This window comes from Periplaneta americana, chromosome 17, assembly GCF_040183065.1.
Source record: "Periplaneta americana isolate PAMFEO1 chromosome 17, P.americana_PAMFEO1_priV1, whole genome shotgun sequence".
Classification (NCBI taxonomy): Eukaryota; Metazoa; Arthropoda; class Insecta; order Blattodea; family Blattidae; genus Periplaneta; species Periplaneta americana.
In genome coordinates, this window is record NC_091133.1 from 81,071,500 (window position 1) to 81,092,739 (window position 21,240).

Genomic DNA, 21,240 nt, shown 5'->3' on the forward strand with positions numbered 1-21,240 from the left:
GTTTCAAGTAGGATGGGAGGACGCATTTTTTTGCTGCCAAAATGGTGAGAATATTAAATGTAAGATTTGTTCACAAGTATTACGAGGAAAACGGTTGTATAACATAAAACAGCATTATACTATATGTTACTCATGAAACATTAAAATGTTAAGTGTTATTATTATTATTATTATTATTATTATTATTATTATTATTATTATTATTATTATTATTATTATTATTATTATTATTATTTCGATCCTTTTTCAGCAGACGTACGAATAATGCGGCTAGATCTTCAATTTTAACTCACAGATTTACAATGTGATGTTACAATGAAAGCTAGTTGTAAGGACTTGACAAATGTTGAACTTTCAAATCTTTGCCAAAAAATAAATATCCGAAGCTTCGTTCTTTCGCTTGCTCTGTAGAAGCCATGTACGCTAAAACTTACGTTTGTGAAAAATTATTTTCAACAATTAAAATAGTAAAAACCTAATTTAGATTACGACTGAGAGACAAATACCTTCGTGATCAACTACGACTGGCAGTAAGTGACATAATTCCTGATTTTGAATATCTGTCGCATAGACATTCTGAAGACAGTTAACTTTAGGTTGTGATAATGTGTCCTATGTTTTCTTGTTCATTTCTTTCTTCTTTACACGTACTAAACATTAGTTTGTAACCTTATATTCTATAAAATTATATATATGTGCTTGACCTAAGGAAAGTGAAAATCCGTTAATAAGTCAGACAGTTGCTTCACTTCCCCTTCGGATGTCCTCCTCCCTCCATAGGTGCTATGCACGTTGCAGGTTACACAGTGGCTCGGTGCACGATTACATTTTCGCCACGGCTGCACTAGTCTAACCTCTTCCCTAGGGATCTAGTACTCACAGTAACGATGGTGGCTAGCCCTACTCCCAAACCTTACCTAAAATCCCACTATTAACTTCAATAGTAAGCTTACTGAATCGGTTATCAAGCAATACTTCATAAACCTTCCATACTATGAGGGAAAGAGAAATTCATTATTCCCAGATTAATTACTAAGGCATTCGAAAAGTAATGTAACATAGCCTAGTTACTGTTTCACACTAAATTTACAGTATTTAGGTTACTTTTGGTATTAAGTAACCTAAATACTTCAAATATAGTCCCCTACCATGTCATAAATACGTTGCCAAAAGCTTGGGAGATGGCAGACTCCATCTGCAGCATCATTTTTAATGTCTCTCTCTCACTTATTGATATACAGGTCTTTTATTGTCAGCTCTCAAGTTAAAGTGAATGCCTCGCTTCCACCCGTCTTGGAATAGTTAATTGCGGTAGGACTTCTCTCCCATAAGCTTCTTTTAGTACTCTGAAGCACCGAGTTGCATTTTTTCCCCTTGAAACTTGGGTTTTTATGGAGTACCTACTGAACAGAGTGCTGCATTGGAGTTAAATCGCTCGCTTGAACTCCGTCGAATGTCACACCCTCGAGTGAGATAAGATCAGTCGTGATACGCTCGTAATAAATAGAAGCACAGTACAAGTTCATCTCACCGACATGTCTTACCTTGTATGGAAGGCGACAGATAAGATACACATATGTTTTGCTCACACGGTAAATATAAGACTTTTTTTTTTTTTCGCGTTTATGACAAACTTTTAATGGAACGTACCAAAACAGTAACACGAAGTTATAAATAAAATAGTACGAAAAACTTCGATATACACTTATTATTGCTAATTAATAATTATTCAGTATTTGATTTACCACATATATAATATGATAGGTCCATACATAGTGTTCCACCTATATACTGCGACAATGTAGAAACGTTTTACAAAATATTATTGATCTAGCAGTAAATTAATAACGATATTAGTACAGAGATAACGCCACAGAAAACATAATAAAACGAATAATCATGCGGCACAACTGTTACAGACACAAAGATTGATACACTAATTATTAGAGATTATTATTATTATTATTATTATTATTATTATTATTATTATTATTATTATTACTAGAAAATTTGGTACGGTTCTTGCATTATCGTGATTGTGTTCTCCGTTTATAATAATTACATTTACATCCAATAACATCTATCAGATGTGGCTAAAATAAAATCACTCCTGTTTGGGGGGGGGGAACATTGACTTACAACATTTATATTACATTTTAAAGCAAGTTTTGTAGTTGTACTATGGAGAGGTTAGTTAAACACTGCAATATTTTGAAATGATAAACATCTATGATGTTACTACACAGTTCATCACTGTAACAAGAACGAATGTCTAACGCTCGGCTTATATCGTTCGAGGATTTATCGCTCGCGACAATTTTACCCATCATGCATGTGCGCTACCTATCGGATTATGCTATGAACTACTTGGCGCTCGAGCGAAAACGTCCGATGCAGACCTCTGCTACCGAATATTTGTTAGGGCTGTATTATGTGCTACAAATCAGAAACAGTCACTGTATTAACAAAATATGGTTACTTCAAGACTTTCAATACTGCATATTTATGAAATAATTGCTGCTCTATTACGTACTACAAGAGTTCAATGGTCACTGCTAGAAGCATTGATTTACAGCACTGTTGCCATTACTTATCGAATACCCTAATATTTGTCGAATAAAGTATTTTTGTGATATATGATATATAACATTTCCAGTGAAAATAACATGAGTCCGATCATTACTAAGCATGCTATAAAATCTTAGAATATTTAGTTCTTTCAAAACCACATCAGACCCGGACTCGTGTGGCTTTAATACATGTGCAGCCATGACGAATTTGCTATCATGCACTTCTTTGTCAAGGTGTTCGACAGTGAGTGTAGTTCCAAGAGTTCTGTAGAAGAAAATATAATCAACAGTGTTCTATGAAAGTACCTGTACCAGATAGAATAGACATTTTAATAAAACTATGTCATTTGAAAGCAAAAATGAACAAGATGTGTAGCTACCTGTGTACCTTCAAGGACTTGTAGAAGTGGAAGATATAAAGAGAAAAAGTCCTCGAAGAGAGATCCCAAAGCAAGAAACACCGTCTTTTTAGGAGGGATAATATGCAATTTATGTTCTTTCCTTGTTGTAAACTAAAGATATGTCTGTACTCATTCATTGCCATTAAACATGTGACACATTGGTATAAAAATTAATTACTCGCGAATAATCTTTTTTTTTTAAGTCGGGTATGATATTTTGAATTTAATTTGTGAATGATATGAATCATTTTGAATAAGGAATTAAAATTACAGTATAAATTGATTGAAAGCTGTATAATAATGTATTTCACACTACAACAAACAATACACTCCATATTTTGTCAGGATACTGGAGTTGTTATCATTGGTACTTTTAAAACAACATAAGTCGAAGAATTTAAAAAATATTTCAAGGTCATATGAAATGAGGTAATTAAGGTACAATGCTTTTATAATCAGACATAGGCTTTACTAATGTATGGTTCTCCTGTAAAAAATTCATAGACCTAACAGAAAATCCATTAATTATGCTACATATGACATGATATATTTATTATGGTTCACAGCCAAAAAAGAAAAAGAAAAAGTACACATACATATAATCATTGAAGCCTGACATTACATACTTTATAATTTACATAAATATATACAATTTTAATATAATTTCTTAACTGAACTATTTAATATAATATGTTTTATCTTGCACCTGCGACTAGTTTTGTGCAAGACTCAACTTATTTTAATATGTTGTTACAATTCATTCAATTCTAGCTATTTCATTTATTTTTTCCATTCTAATTTTTTGACCAAAAAAGATATATACCTATTTGTCTTTATAATTTTATATTATTATTATTATTATTATTATTATTATTATTATTATTGTTATTACTACTATTATTATTCATGAGTTTTCTTATGGCTATTTATTTATTCATTTGTAGGAACTTTTCATTTATGAATTTCATCCGTATTTCTTTTGTATATTGACATTCAAAAACAATATGAATGTCATCTTCCCTATGTCCACATAATGGGCACGTGCCTTGAGGTATATTACCTCTATTATTTATTAATCTCCAAATCCCCAATCTGAACCAGGCTAGTCCAAATCTTTCTTTAATTTTCATATTATCTATATATGTACTCCGACCCCATATCCTTTTATATGCATTAAAAATATTAGGGAGCGCATTTCATTGATACTAATAAAATCATTTTGTCTAGTAATATTTGTACATCTTGATTTAATTTAATTTAGGCTTGCTACGCTGTTTCTAGTAGCCAAGTTATCCCATAACCATCCTAAACCTATATTAAAAATGTTATTTTTAATTAGAAAATCCATTAACTACAGGCAGGTTTTTTTTAGTTTTTTTTTTCGAAACTTATTTTCTGTGACTCATGTGGTTTTACAAATGACCGATTCAATTAATGAATATTGCTTACCTTGTGTCAGAAATAATTTTTTGCCTGGACACACAAATGCTAGCAAAAGAAAAATTCAACCGTATACATCGTACTACCAGGGACTTTAGCAAACCAGGAAAGCACTGAACACCCAATAAACTTCTGAGTCTGCGCCTTGAATATTGATGACGGAAATAATGACAATTGGGGAAAACCAGGTAAGCAGAAACTCAAATAAAATGTACAATTCCTTTTTCCGTGTGATATATATGGAAACATGTATTTCCCCAAATATCTCGAATTCATTTCAACATCACAATACTTTTCCTACTGTCTGTAACAAGGAATTGTAACTACTCTGTGGAAGGAACACGCATGATGTGAGGTTGGCAACACTGTGACGAATGTTCAACTCGTATGCTTGACTGGAATCGACGCTCACAACGGAATTCTACACTAATTCTGCGCCATAACGTTATTAGGCCTCCACAGTGACACAGAAATAAATGCACGCCACGCTACACAATTTCTGGGCTTAGACGCCATTATGTCTGTACCCACGAGTGGAAGGGAAGCTTACAGAAATGAGACAGAAGCTGGAATATAAAACGCATATCCCATTAAAACGAGCTGGTGAATTCCTAGGAGACAGAACTCACAATGGCCTTGTTTAAATGCGTACAGATGTATGATACGTACTAATAAATATTGTAAATCAAGATTGTTATCACTTGATAGCTTACAGATTTAGATAGAGGGACCATATTAATTTCCAGGGCTATTCAACGCCGTTTTTTTATTTTCATATAAATTTATTAGCTTTCAACATCATGAATACGTCGTAGATCTTGTTATTGTGGCTACAATGGAGATAAGAGTTCACTGCCGTGCTCATAAATATGCCTAACATTTATCGTATGTCTGTCTATATTTATGAACTGGTTTTCTGGTTGATAACAGAACTCTAACAAATATGACAGGAACAAAATTTTCGAAGGAATTTCGGAAAGCCACAGCTCAGTAAGATGATGGCTTTCCTAGGATAATTTATTTTCTACTTTCTCACTATATGAAACATAAAGAAAATGTATTGTGATGTTGGAAAATTATTCTTTAGAGATATGGCTGGAAATACGCCTTTCAGCCATTCCGGGAAAACTGGGAATTCCAATGAAAAGTTATTTTCAAGAAATATTTGTTTATCACTAGCTTAATACCTCGCTCGCAAATGAAACAAAACACTGTCGGCTAGAATAATTATACTACTTAACCATTCATCGTTTCTAGTGATGTGACAAGGAGTATTATCTGCAGAAATTTTTCTCAGAAAGAAAACTTTCTCCTATACTTTTCTGAAAATTTTCCGGCAAATACAATGAGCAAATAGACGTACGAAGAGAAAAATAACAATTTTATTATTATTATTATTATTATTATTATTATTATTATTATTATTATTACTAGCCGTACCCGTGCGCTCCGCTGCACCTGTTAGAAATAAATATAAAGTAATTACATAATTAAAATAGGACGTTTGATCCAGGGAACAACTTTTACAACAGCGCAAGATAATCTGTTTCGCTCATTACCCAATTTTTTTTTTGCATTGCATTTATTGCATATACATTTTATATATTTTAACACGGTTCAATTGAGCATAGTTAAAATTTGAATTATAAAATAATGGATTGCTAAGCTAACGTACTATTACTGCATACTAAACCAATACACTCTCGTTGTTCGTTAATTCTCTGGGATTAAAATGAGTGTACATAAATATTATTTTAAGAAATACAGAAAACGAATGTACAAAATAGCCTATCAAATTTTCTGTGCATAAGAAGCTATTTTAATCTTACCTGTCCTCGATTTACTCAGACGTACTGTAATAACATTATAGCATTATGTCCATCTAGAGAAACTACACTTTTCAATGGTGAAATAATAATTAATTATTCAAATCGGTTAATTTAGCTTCTGGTATTACTTCATACAAACACAGAAACATTTCTGTAGGCTATGTTTAATAGCTTTCGATTGTTGATGTCCAAGGTCCCTGTTTCGATTGTTGTTGTCCAAGGCCCCTTATAGACGAAGTCATTTGTTCTTAATTCATTGCACTGCCTTAGATGGCGTTATTTTAATTTTAAAACTCATTTATCTCATTAAATATCAGTCCTATCAAAATTTTGTAAAGAATAAAACTTATCGGAAATCATTTTTGAAGATACTTTTGTTATGTAACATTTTTCAAAAAAATCACTAATAAGCGAAATATTTCGATTTATTTAATTCAGGCACCCTTATAACCCCCCTTTTAAATAAAGTATTTTGAATGCCATATAGCCTAAAATCTAAGTTACAACGAACTTAATTTATATTCCAATTTTCATATAAATCGGTTCAGCCATTATCGCGTGAAAAGGTAACAAACATACAGACAGACATAAACAAAAAATTCAAAAATGCGATTTTCGGTTTCAGGGTGGTTAATTATATATTTTAGGACAAATTATTTTTGGAAAATCGAAAATTACCAGAAAAATTTCGGCTACAGATTTATTATTAGTATAGATTATTATTATTATTATTATTATTATTATTATTATTATTATTATTATTATTATTATTATATTTCAGGTGTCGTGGATTCGACGGAAGGATTACCACCTGCTAACTGTAGGCCTGACGACGTACACAGGGGACGAGCGCTACCAGGCCATCCACGTCCAACACTCAGAGGTGAGTTGGCGCATGCCTGCTTTCGTACAGACTCGCATTAAAGCCTGCCGAGCTTATTTTCGTTCAAAGAATTGCGAACATTAGAAACCTATCGTTGTTAGATTTAATGGCAAGGTCAATAAATAATTATACACTCACAAAATAAAAAGTCTAGAAATCTTTACTAGAGAATTTACTAAGATTATATAAACCAATGATACTAACATAGACTACTGTACTAAAATCACTCAATGTAATTCACCGTTAATTTCAAAGAATTAAGACGTGATGGCCTTTAAAATTCTCGTGTTTGTGGACATAAAAGAGACAGAAGCGGTCAAAATACGAGTGAATATTGAAAAATAATATCTTCAATAAATTACTATTCGAAAATGTGTGTAGTTATTTGATCAAAACAAAAAGTGGTAACTTTTTCTACAAGTTTGTTTGTATGTACATAATTATTTCTCCACATGTTCAACCTGGCGAAAAAGACATCTATCCCAACGAGAGAGAAGTTTCTTGATGTCGTTTACAGTATTTCACTTTGACGACGGAACCACAGCCACTTCTATCTGCATTGTTTCTTCACAATCAAATGTAGTTCTCTCAGGTTTTCTTTAAGTTTTGGGAACAGAAAAAAGTCTGATAGCTCCAGGTCAGGACTGTATGTAGATTGATCAACGACAGTGAAATCAAGACCCATAGTGCACAAAATTTTCGGTTTCCCAACTCTGTGATTATCGCCTGAACACGCTTCCGTGATGTGCCACACTTGACTGACACCTCTTCCTGTGTTATGCGACTATTCTATATAATGAGTTCATCAGTTGCAGTACGCGGCCTTCTATTTCTTACTTCGTGTGTGACGAGAGATTCGCACAGTACTGATGTCTACACATACATGTCCATAAACAGCTTTATTGTCCATTGAATGTCAATCAGAGTTACTTTTCTACAGTTAACTCTAACACAGCACGGTACTTCAGACCAGGTATCTAATATGCCTTTATTCTTGGGTTATAAATCATATAACGTATTTGATTCTGGTTGAAGAGAATACTATATTCCAATTAAATCATTAACAGAAAAAAAATTAATATAAAAATTATAAATTGAAAATGATACCGTGAGCTCCATACTAAACTGGAGACACCACCGCAATGCTCTTTCCTGTCAAAAAGCGTGACCGTGTATTTCTCTCTCTTTCTAACTACATTGAAACCTCTCCTTACGGACACCCTCAAGATACGGACACTCCTCATATACGGACAGATTTTTATGTCCCAACTGAAATAATATAGAAATAATGATGAATTTAACTCTCGTTTACGGACACTCTCAGATACGGACACGGACAGCGGTTTCACAGCTCTAAAGCTTGCTTTACCTCTTGACTACGGACAGAACTTGAATTTCAAGACATAATGTGTTACAAAAATGGAAAATTTAGTTTTGAGAACTGTACAGAAATTCTTTAACATGAAAGAAAACAATAAGGGTCTCGTAGGCTACCACTAGCCCAGCCGGCTACTCCTTGTTACCTAGAAGCGAGTGAATAAATAAAATCATAAAATGTAACCTGTCTGATGGGTCCAAGGTTTCCGCGATCGTGAACTGTATTTGACACATGATAGGGTTAGTAAGATTATTCACTTCACTTCAATCAGTTCTGTTTCGAGAGACATGGCACCTGAACGCAAAGGTTAAGTTGAAAACTGTAAATTACAGTACTGCATAACTGTAGACATAGAATAAAACTGCATGGCACAGTACTGTATTTTCCTTTTTCGGTCTTATCTACTGTAGATCAAAGTTGCAAAGAATTTACTGTAGTACAGTAAACTGTATTTAGAATTAAACTACAATAATATATTTAATTAAAAGCATGAAGGGATACATAATGCATATTATAAATTACTGTTAGATTAGAGAACATCCCTCCTAATTAAGGACACCTCCCAGATGCGGGCAGATTGTTACGTCCCTTCGATGTCCGTAAATGAGAGGTTTCACTGTATTGTGTTTCAATGAGTATTTCGTGAGGATGTTGCACATGCGCAGTAATCAATAATAATACCGTTAGTGTAAGACAGCATTCACTGCAAGAGAGACAAGGACAACACTATGTTAGAAAGAGACAGCAATACCCTCGGCGCTCAGCATTCGCGTCACGCTTTTAAAGCATTGAGTAGTGCCTCCAGTTTAATATAGAGCTCACTGCTTCAGACGCACTGGCATAGTGTTGTTACATGCTGGCATATTGAGACTAATTCAGAGCTCTCTAGCGGCAGAGTAAGAAACTTGTGTCAGTGAAGTGGGAAGTTTCAGAGTAGAATGCATGAGAGCTGATATACCAAAATGTGTTAAATATGACAAGAAAAAATATGAAGAGTCATTACTTTATTTGGATTTATAATCCTGTTGCTATCCCTGTGATGACTGCGTGATGTAGACCGTCACATTACACGAAGATGGTCAAGGTTTGAGTCCCTTCCAGGCCTTGGAATATTATTAAACCATAGTGACACTTATGGCGGAAAAGTTCGCAGTTGGAATTTTTCTAAGGGTTATCCTTTTCCCCACGATAAACATTAACATAATTGAAGCGGTGAGATCAATAACCATTCAAGTCCATTTACACAAGTTTCGAAAGAAATGCAAAAAACGTATTTTTATTTCTTACGCCCGAAGAAGCGATGGAGAGACCAGCTTTTCACCTGAGACGGAACAGGCCAAATGGCGTAAACCCTGATAGCTATTGATGATGATGACCTAATTATTATTTTTACACGTAACATTTCTGTTTTTTTTTTATAAATTAAGACAAAGTAGTATGCCAACTTTTAAAGTCGTAACACTTGTGGAAATATCCAAAATTTAATTTCAAATTTTCAAAAAATGAATGACCAGAAGTGGACTTTAATGGTTATTGATCTCACCGCTTCAATTCCTGCCGAACTCCATTCCCTTACCCTTTTCTAAGCATTTCTACGAATACTGATTAACACTGTTGAAAGTGACTGGTCTAGAAACATGTAGTATTCCCTGCCTCAACCCTGGATCCACAACCACCTTAGAACAGTCGACTAGTGTGAACAAGAAGCGCCTACCCAGGAGTGAATGTATTGCTCACTACGATGAATGTAGATACATGGGTGTAGCTTACTCTTTCTTTTTAGGCTAATAATAATAATAATAATAATAATAATAATAATAATAATAATAATAATAATAATAATAATAAGTATTTTAATTATAATAATAAGAAAATGCTTTTAATATATGTGACACTAAAATCATAAATAAGCATGAAAATTAACAGGTTTCGTAGTTCTTTTTTGGGCTCCAAGAATAGTTTCATAAACTACTAAACCTCTAATGTCAAGAAGAAATGAGCATGTGTCTTGAATACATTCCCTTTAAGACATACACAATGGATGAGTCGGCCGTTGAAGGGATATGGATCCACTGCTCCCGAGACCTAATTGCTCCTTCCTACCTTCATAGATAACGCACCAAAAGCAGCTCGGCAGAATGCAATTGTGGATCAGAACGCGTAGCCTACTTTCCTTTCAAATATTAATCAAGGATAGGAGAACATAGTGGCCCCATAAACTCTAACCTTAGTACCTACATTCAAAGCTCTCTTCTGTACCTCAATCGGTACAGTTTCACACTGAAAATCTAAAACAGAAGTGGAGAAGCATCTCTCCTCCGTATGGACTTGATGCGTGTCCAGTGAGTCTCGATGTTGCTTGTAGTAGATTGTTGGCTATAATCTCTATTCATGAGGAATCTGTTGTCACTAGATTATTTAGAACGTAGTTTAAATTGTAACGCTTCTGATTATAAGTACAGAGTATTACTCTCCGAAACCTTTATATAAAGCAAGGATTATTGAACTTCTTCAAAGACTGCAAGATCTTTCTGCAACTAAATTTCACTGATCGAGAAATTGTTTCCGTATATATAGAGTGATACGTAAGTAATGTAATTAATTTTATGGGGTTATTCTTTGAGATATTTCTAAAAAATAACTTAATTTTGCTCGGTTTTGCTTCCTTTCCGATATGAAATTTGATTTATATGAAATATTTCATAGCGTGTTTTGGGAAAGTCATTGATTGAATTCCTAATATACTCAGTCAGTTTAAGAGAACAAGATATTATAATAACAAATGATTGAAAGAATTTCCGTTTTTTTCTTTACATGTGCAGAAATTGATCCGAACAAATGTAACACTGAAAAATTCCTTTGCAGAACGAAAAGTTAATTTTTTCGGGTTAAATTTCTGTACATTTGAAAGACAAAACTGAAATTCTTTCAATAATTTATTATCACAATACATTGCTCTCTTAAATTAACTGAGCATATTGGCAATTAAATAGGTGCTTTCCCAAAACACGCTATGAAATGTTTAATGTAGAACAATTTTTATCTCTAAAAGGAAGCAAAAACGAGCAAAATTGCATTAAACTTTTTTGTTTGAAATATCTCAAAGAATAACCCCCTGAAATTAATGATATTACTTACAGTTTAACCTGTATCATTATATACATACAAACAGGTGTATGACGCTTAATACATCTTCCTGTGCCAAACATTAACAGTTAATAAATAAATAATTTTTTTACCCATTCCTTCCAGTCCTACCAATCTCCTTATACACCATTTGCTCTCATTATTTTCAAAATACTCTCTCCATCCATGCCTTCCTTAATCTGTAAAGAATATGTTCGTTCTTTATCTTATAACATTACACTGCAATAAATATCTAAAATAATGATACTGTATTCCAAAAATAAGTGTTACGAAAGAAATATATACTTTATACCTGGTGTTTCAAAACCTACTGTCAAACGTAAGGAACATACGGAAGGGTCAGAATATAACAGCATTCGAATAGGAACCCATGTCTCCGAAGCAACCCCGAGTCAGTACAAGGCTTGCATGATAATCTGCTACACATGAGACATCCACAAAAGATGCACTCATTGAGTGTGGGTGATTTCCCCACGAGGGATACAATTTCGTCAAGAAATATTACAACTTTGTCATAGCTATCCCAATAGATGAGGCATCATTCACCAGAGATGGCTTCTTCAATTGTCAAATCATAATCCTCATGCTACATCCGAACACTCACCATCCAGTAAGGTTTGCAATGGCCAAATAGTCAGATATCTGTAATTAGGTGATCGGATCAGACCTTTTCTCACTACATTTTAATAGGTAGATTTACATAATCTTCTTGGAACAATTTATACCAGAGATATTAAAAGATGTGCCAGTTATCTCGGTTCGGTAACTGTGGGTGCAACAGGATGGAGCGCCAGTACACTTAATGCCGCGAATTGCAGAACGTTTTAAATTGCATATATCATGGACGTTGGATCCGAAGAGATGGTTCAGTTGAATGGCCAGTACGTTCTCCTGACTTGAAGCTGCTTGATTACCTTTTCGGGGAATATCAAAGTCTATCTTTTACGAAACGTTAATGGTCGATCAAGAAACAATTTTTGCCGGAATACTTGCAGCATCTGACGTGGTACATGAAATGCTTAGAATATTTTTTTGAGATAATGCTTGTATTGACTCGTGCTTCCTTAGGAGAACATGGATTCCTGTTGAAAAGTTGCCTTAGTCTGACCGCTCTACATTCTGGATAAGTCTGTCGGTAATCTCCTGAAACGAGATGTAGCTTCTACAATTTAGTGTCTCAAATTATTAGTTACATCCCCATGTACATTAAACAATTACATTCTTATATTACATTTTACATTCGATCTTCATTACCTCTCTCGACAAACACGTTGACATTTTCGAAGGCAGGTTTACAGCTGATATTATATTCATAATCATTTCCCCGATCGCCGATCGGCTAATGGAGAAGAAAGTTAATCTAGCAGCACTTTGGATATACAGCGTGCTTAATACATTCGACCGGTGTGTGTGACATTTCGCCTAGCTAATAATTATTATAATGGACCAGACAATGATTAAAGATTGGGCGTCATGACCCTCCTCATCAATCAATCGAATGTGACCCAGAAAGCATTATGATAGGAAAGACAATGAGCAAAAGTTCTTTACACCGCCACTCGAAATCGTTGCTGTCGCTTGCGTATGAAATGGCTTTACTTGTTCAAGAGAGATAAGGTTTTGTAAGCGGAGTTTTCACTTCTAGTCTTACTTTTATTTACGAAAATTTTCCTCGTTGCGGTTTAACGAAGTTTTGCTCACTTTGTAGTTAAGAAAATATAAGCTGATATTTCAAGACAATGTGGTTTTTCTATCTTTAAGAGATATTATTTTTCTATATTCTTGATTATACAGACATTAATATTACACATGATACTGACATCCCTGGAATTAGTGTTTGCCATGCTAGCCGTTGAATCAGAGAATCATGAAGTCAAACTCTGCCGAGGACGATACTTGTATTATGCGCATCACTTCCTCCGGCATGGAAGTCAAGCTTTTAATTTTTACGGAACTCAAAATCTGTCACTGATGTAGGGCTCCAGGACAAGAGTGTTGGCCATTTCTAGCCTATGTTGAACTTCAACTCTAAACTGTGTCTCTACGGTACCTGTGTAGTTTTGACCATCAGGATGACGTCAAGAAAGCGGTCAGAGTTTGAGACCAAGTAAGACCGGGTTTTATCATTGTATTATTTACAGTGCCAAGTTTGGTGGATAAATTTGCAGTTTGTAATTTTTCTCATGGTTAGTCTGTTTTTCAATATTACGCATTACTACTTTTCCATTATCATATGCATGCCACTTCTATGCTCATTGGTTTACAATATAAAAATTACAGCATATGGCCGTGTTTCTCATGCAGCAAAAATAGTGAAATTTTACACTTTCACGAATTACGAATGGAAGAAGACATTCTATTTAGGCTTTTGTAAATTTCTTTATTATATTTTATTTCAACTCTTGCTTGAAAATAAATGTAATGTGGCATCTAACAGCAATTGATAAATGACCAAATATTGGTAGTAAATCTTGAAAGATATTTATTAAGTTATAATTCAATCAGTCCCGCGCCGTGGTGTCGTGGTCTAAGGCATCTGCCTAGGACTCGCGTTACGGAATGCGTGCTGGTTCGAGTCCTCATGGGAGAAGAAATTTTCTCATGAAATTTCGGCCAGTGTATGGGACCGGTGCCCACCCATCATCGTGATGCACTTGGGGAGCTACGATATGTAGCGAAATCAGGTTGCGAATGCCAGCTATAACGGCTGGGGGGATCATCGTGATAACCAAACGATACCTCCATTCTGGTTGGATGATCGTCCACCTCTGCTTCGGCAGGTGGGCGTGCGGCCAGCAGCCGGCTGGTCAGTCTAGGCCCTTCACGGGCTGTAGCGCCACGGATTATTATAATTCAATCAAAGATGGTTCATTAGTTAGAAATAAAGGGAAATGCTTTATCACGATAATATTTCGATCTAAATTTTATAAAAAAAAATATTTCGGAGTTCTTTGGAAACACTCAAATACAGCGGATAGTTTGAAATGTGTACTATTAGCAACATGGGGACTATTTTAGTAAGAGAAATTACAATTTTTAGTTATATTAAAGAGAAGAGCCACATTAACGAGAAAAATTCATATAATGTAGCCTATGTGCTAGAAGAGAAACAAATCGCATTGGCTAAAATAATTAATATGTAATGTTAAATATGGACTAAACTCGAGGAAGTCAATATAAATTTAGTATGCAAAATCAAATGTAAGTGAAGTAATAAGACACCTAGGCAAGAATTTTAGAGCGACTTTATTGAGATAGACGATTAATTAAATATAGGGAAATGAAAATGTTATGGGAACAAGATAGTATGCTGGCTGTTAGGAATATGTAAGTTAAGGAACAAAAGGATAAATACTGCGAAATATATCATACCCTCATGCAGATAGAAACAAGCTGCGATGTACATATTTTATACGAGAGAAGCAGGAATGTAGCCTAACAGGTTCATCATCAACAAGTTCCATAAAGCTATGTATTTACATTTTGGTCACAATATTAAATTGTTATTTGCGCAATTTGCTCCCAGGCGCCGATGGAACCCGCAACATAATGCTCGTTAGTGGCAGAGGGTCGATGCAACCCGCAGCGTTGCATGATACAAGTAAAATAACACTTAATAAGGCAGAATGTATAATGATCTTTAATTTATTTCATACACATCACAATTTACAAACATTCAAACCCACACAATCACACAAGTACCATGCAATTGAACATTACACGCAATTATATGTATTCTACTAGAGACGAACAAAACTAACTGCCGCTCTCGCTCGCTGTGTCCGTTGCACTTGTATCTCGAGTCTCGTCTCGTAACTCTCGTGAGCTTCGAATCTTGCTCGTCATTCTCGAAATAGCATTTGATCAGCATGTAAAGATGTCGTAAATTTGAATAACATACATCATTTAAATAAATAACATTGGAGATGTTTAATTGATACAAAAGACAAAACAAAACAGTATCATAGCTATCAAAATGTTCTGGTTCTACTATCAGATATTACCTGTGGTTATATAAACAGAAGAAAAAATTCTCAAATAAATTTGCATTTCTAAGAAACATAAAACATAACGTTAACTAAAGCGTTAATATTTTTTTACTTGAGATTGTACACTTGATCTCATACATACGAAAAGAATCCTAGCATTTTAATAAGAACCTAGCAATTAAATAATGATTGGGTAACGGATTATCATACGTGGGGTGTAACTTTAATAGTGGCAACACTGGTGTAAAAGCGAAACGAGACGGAGTTAATTGTTGTCACTTCTACCACATGTTAGTCTATGTCTGCTCTCCTCCCCGCCCAAAAGGACTCTTCCGTCCAACTCACAGCGCATGCGCTGTGGAAAGTTGAATTTAGTCTCCTGTTAATTATAGCTCTAAGCGGTTGTGTTTCGCCATGTTTACAAAGCAGGAACAGCGCAAAGACAATGTTAATGCGCAGTATTCCCTTCATTTTTTGGAGCATAATCTCAGACCAGCTTGCGAAGAAAGCGTTCACACGTTTTGCAGAACCCTCCCAGCATTATGCAGAATAACGCAAGAGCGAACACGGCACACCCTGTAGCTGATTTGCACAGTCGTTGGGGGATGGGAAGTGCTATTCCATCCACCACATTCACCGGACTTAATCCCCTGTGATTATGACTTAATCCCAAATATGAAGGAACCACTTCGTGGCGTTCGATTCCGGACTGTTCCCGATATTCTACAGGCAGTAGGCGGTCCATCAGAAACATCAACAGAACAGGAGCTGCTACAGGGATATTACGACTTCCAAATCGCTGGCAACGAGTTGTAGACAATGCTGGTTACTACATTGAAAGACTGTAGAAGTTTCACAGATGTATCACTTGTATATTCGTAATAAATAAATAGTTGCCATTATTAAAGTTACAACCTGTGTACACTGAAAGGTAGAGATGATGTTTCAAATAGGCTACTTGATTGTTTATTTATGTATAACAGTTGCCAAAACAGATAAAAGTTCAGTCTGATATTAAAAAACTATGACGATTCAAGGCTGCTTGTCGTTCGAGAGTTGACAACTTCCGATGTCTTGAACGTTCGCTTAGGCAGAGCGCCCACTGGAACGACAAGAGACAGCAACACGACACAGATTTGATGCTTTGCTTGTTGCTAACGTGTATGTTCATATATAACCCATAATATGAAATGAACGGAAGCCCACTCATCTGATCAGACAACAACTCGACACTACCTGTGTTGTGTTGTGTCACTCACAGTGCTGCATGCTCCACTTTTTGTTGTATCAGTTGTGAGTTGGTAATACAAGGGTTAAGATGAGAGACGATCCTAATTTCAATATAACCTTTATTGAACTTATTAAAGACTAGCCGTACCCGTGCGCTCCGCTGCACCTGTTAGAAATAAATATAAAGTAATTACATAATTAAAATAGGACGTTTGATCCAGGGAACAACTTTTACAACAGCGCAAGATAATCTGCTTCGCTCATTACCCAATTTTTTTGCATTGCATTTATTGCATATATATTTTATGTATTTTAACACGATTCAATTGAGCATTGAATTATAAAATAATGGATTGCTAAGCTAACGTACTATTACTGCATACTAAATCAATACACTCTCGTTGTTCGTTAATTCTCTGAGATTAAAATGAGTGTACATAAATATTATTTTAAGAAATACAGAAAACGAATGTACAAAATAGTCTATCAAATTTTCTGTGCATTAGAAGCTATTTTAATCTTACCTGTCCTCGATTTACTCAGACGTTACTGTAATAACATTATGGCATTTTGTCCATCTAGAGGAACTACACTTTCCAATGGTGAAATAATAATTAATTATACAAATCGGTTAATTTAGCTTCTGATATTACTTCATACAAACACAGAAACATTCTCTGTAGACTATGTTTCATAGCTTTCGATTGTTGATGTCCAAGGTCCCTGTTTCGATTGTTGTTGTCCAAGGCCCCTATAGACGAAGTCATTTGTTCTTAATTCATTGCACCGTCTTAGATGGCGTTATTTTAATTTTAAAACTCATTTATCTCATTAAATATCAGTCCTATCAAACTTTTGTAAAGAATGAACCTTATCGGAAATCATTTTTAAAGAAACGTTTGTTATGTAACATTTTTCACAAAAATCAATAATAAGCGAGATATTTCGATTTATTTAATTCAGGCCCCCTTATAACCCCCCTTTTAAATAAAGTATTTTGAATGCCATATAGCCTAAAATCTAAGTTACAACGAACTTAATTTATATTCCAATTTTCACATAAATCGGTTCAGCCATTATCGCGTGAAAAGGTAACAAACATACAGACAGACATACAAACAAAAATTTCAAAAATGCGATTTTCGGTTTCAGGGTGGTTAATTATATATGTTAGGACCAATTAATTTTGGAAAATCGAAAATTACCAGAAAAATTTCGGCTACAGATTTATTATTAGTATAGATTTGCCAGGTCTTTTGGTACTACATCTATTTTTCGGATTGAAAACATAATAAACCTATTGCAAAATCATTTTATCTTATTTACACAGAATAATTTACCGCTCAATATTATAATAGGGCGAAATATAAAGATATTGTAATAACCTTTGCTCAATTACCGCTATCTGGAGCTCGGATTTCACACACTATCTCACTCCCATGTGTCGCAATCAGCTCTAGAATATTACTGCTTCCCATTGTCTAGCTAAAGGAATATATAAAGGATTCTGTATAAGCACAAAATGACAAAATGCTAGGAGTGTCCGTAAATAGGACCTGTCCGGTAATTGGCCCCTCTACCCTATAAACATATTGTAAACACATGTTTACCCTGATGTGGACGAGAAATGAACAATTATTATTTACCTGATGTATAAACATATAAGCCTGTTTACTTGATAGTTATCAGAAGGCGTTCTTCAGCATTGACTGAAATCCTGAAGTTAGTGTTCCTTTTATAAATTGCAGATCCAACTTTCTGTACCAACAGATTAAATATTTCTCTACTCAATCTGTAGAATATTTTACAGTAAATCTTTCTGGGTATATATTTAATTCTTTGAACAGATTAAAATCACCGCGTTGTTTTAAATTAGCGAGCCAAAAAGATGCAACCAAAATCGTCTCCTATGTTTTCTGTCACTGCAGTTTTTATATTAGCTAAATTAACTAGATTGTGAACGTCCTCATCCTCCGACGATATGTTGCATGAATGAATCAGTCCAGTGAGTACCAGGTCACTTTGCTGTCATGTTGCTATCATAATTCGTGCTGGATCAGTGTTTTTGTCGTATCACTATCATATTAGTGCAGCATTGCCAACCGTGGCCGAATTCGGCTAAACATAGCTTAATTTTTAGTCATGTAGCTTGTAGCAGAATGGTCGTAGCCGAATGTCAAAATGTAACCGAATTGAGATTCGATCGAGCGACCATGTGTAAACACTTTCTTTTAACAAATTTATTTTCTCATACTAATACCCACCAGAATTTCCTCACTTCCTCATTAAAATACGAAAACATACCGGTTGAAACTTTGTGTCACAGATTGAATTCTGAACAATGTGACCGGTATTTATGCAAGGGTAGCATTCCCATTTTCAGTTTTATTTTCCTGTTATGTGAATAGCGCCTATTACCTAACTGACAATTTCTGTACTCGTGAATTTGCAGACACCCGTCAGGCGGTTTATTAGGGGTCGCCTACCCAACAAAAGTAAACCAGTAACCTGACAGTTCCTCTGTTTGTGAACTTCCCTGCACATGGCAGAGTTTTTATTAGGGGTTGCCTACTCGGCAAAAATAACCGTACTCTGACTTCAAATTACAATGAAACTTAAGCCTCTTAGATTTAAAAAAACTGGCTCTTCCCACGCATATCTATCTCATTGTCCACTTGTTACGGCACTTTGTGCAAAACATTGTAAACATTATAACATTGATCTTCTGTTCTATTTAGTACTCAAAAATAAGGGCTATGTCTAAAGTTCTAAAATCTAAAATATCTTCATACATACCGACTTTACGAATAATCTTCCGATGACACCGTGTTTAGGCCTACAATGTTTTGCACAAAATGTCGCAACAAATTGACAGTGAGATAGATATGAGTGGGAAGGCCGGAAAGGTCCAGTTTTTAAAACGTGTTAGTCTTATGTTTCATTGTTATTTATTTCCTTTTATGGCGTCTTCCCCCGTCAGTATACTGGAAATAAGGAAAACAGTCTTACATGTGTCTGATAATGTAACCTTTGTGTGCAGTTTAGTGTAGTGTGTTGTGATTTCATCTTGAGTTCTGATACATCTGACAGTGAGTGCCAATCATCCACGAGGATGAGAAGCCTGCCGCATAGAAATTAATCCACGTAATAAGATTGCTACGAACACACAGAATGGTCTCCTGTTATCATCGCATGCTAAGATCAATGACAAGTCAGTGTTATATCCTAAGGCAGGACCAAATGACGAACAATAGGAAGAAGAAGAAGAGGTTGATGGCTTCTTCAATGTGTGTTAGTTAGTGTTTACAAAATTCTGACTGTAAATATGTATGAATACGTAGACAAATATATATAAAACGTGGACACTGTGACATTTTTTTTGTATGTGTTAGCAAGTGTTATCAGAAGGATCAACTAGATTTCATTAGGTGAGTTAATAAATACTTTCCCTTTTTTATATTGCTGCATACTTTATAGACTGAGTTGAGCAACGCTTTACCAAACCTATAGAAGTGTCTTGATACTTAGGTCTATGTATTGACTTTCTGTTTGTAAGAAATAATAATGATTATTATAAATATTAACATTAATAACCCCATTAATAATAATAATAATAATAATAATAATAATAATAATAACAATATTTAATTATATTATTATTTTTTCTTTCGAATTATTTTTATTAAATTAATATAACGGGCAATGAAATCATCGTTAAACACAGCACACTGAACAACATATACGCAAATTCTTCAAGTTTTGAGCGTAGCTTAATTTCAGTCTTTGTAGCTGAATTTCGGGACGTTTGTAGCCGACTCGCTCGTGTTCAGGTTGGCAACGCTGTATTAGTGGGCTTTCTGCCTTACAAGCAGTCAACGACATAGATAAGAGTGTCGTGCGGGTTTTCAACCTTGCGGGCTCTTTACTCTTGCTTTCTCGATCATTGTTCAACTCTAGAATCTACAAATCTCCTGCCATATTTGTTTCTTTTATTTCCTGCATTACTGTGCCAACTAGACTGCTTAATAGGAGAGGCAATGGCATTGCATTTGGTACAAGGAAATGCGACAGTAATAATGTTGCAGCTATTCAAAGTTAAAACTATATGCAATAGCTCAACTGATACGCATGAATGATCAAAGTTAGACAATTTTCAAGGTTCGGTGATCACAGATGGACCTTATGTTACTAATATTATATACATTTAAAATGTGATATTTTCATCCACGGATAATAGAAAGGCATTTCACAAACAGAAATTCCTTCGTCACAACCTAGTATAACATTTTAGGCTACATCTCAGTGGAAAGTTGACAGTCGAGTGTATGAAATAAATTAGTATTTATTTATTTAACCTGGTAGATATAAGGCCA

The 21,240-nt window shown here is 34.7% G+C and overlaps 1 protein-coding gene across 1 annotated transcript in view; it reads left to right on the top strand.

Moving 5' to 3' along the window:
* Nucleotides 1–21,240, top strand: part of LOC138692754 (lachesin-like) — a 173,339-nt gene that overhangs the window by 48,432 nt on the left and 103,667 nt on the right. Inside the window, exon 3 of the mRNA XM_069815948.1 lies at nucleotides 7,022–7,123. Coding sequence (XP_069672049.1) covers nucleotides 7,022–7,123 — 102 coding nt within the window. The remainder of the gene's footprint in view (nucleotides 1–7,021; nucleotides 7,124–21,240) is intronic.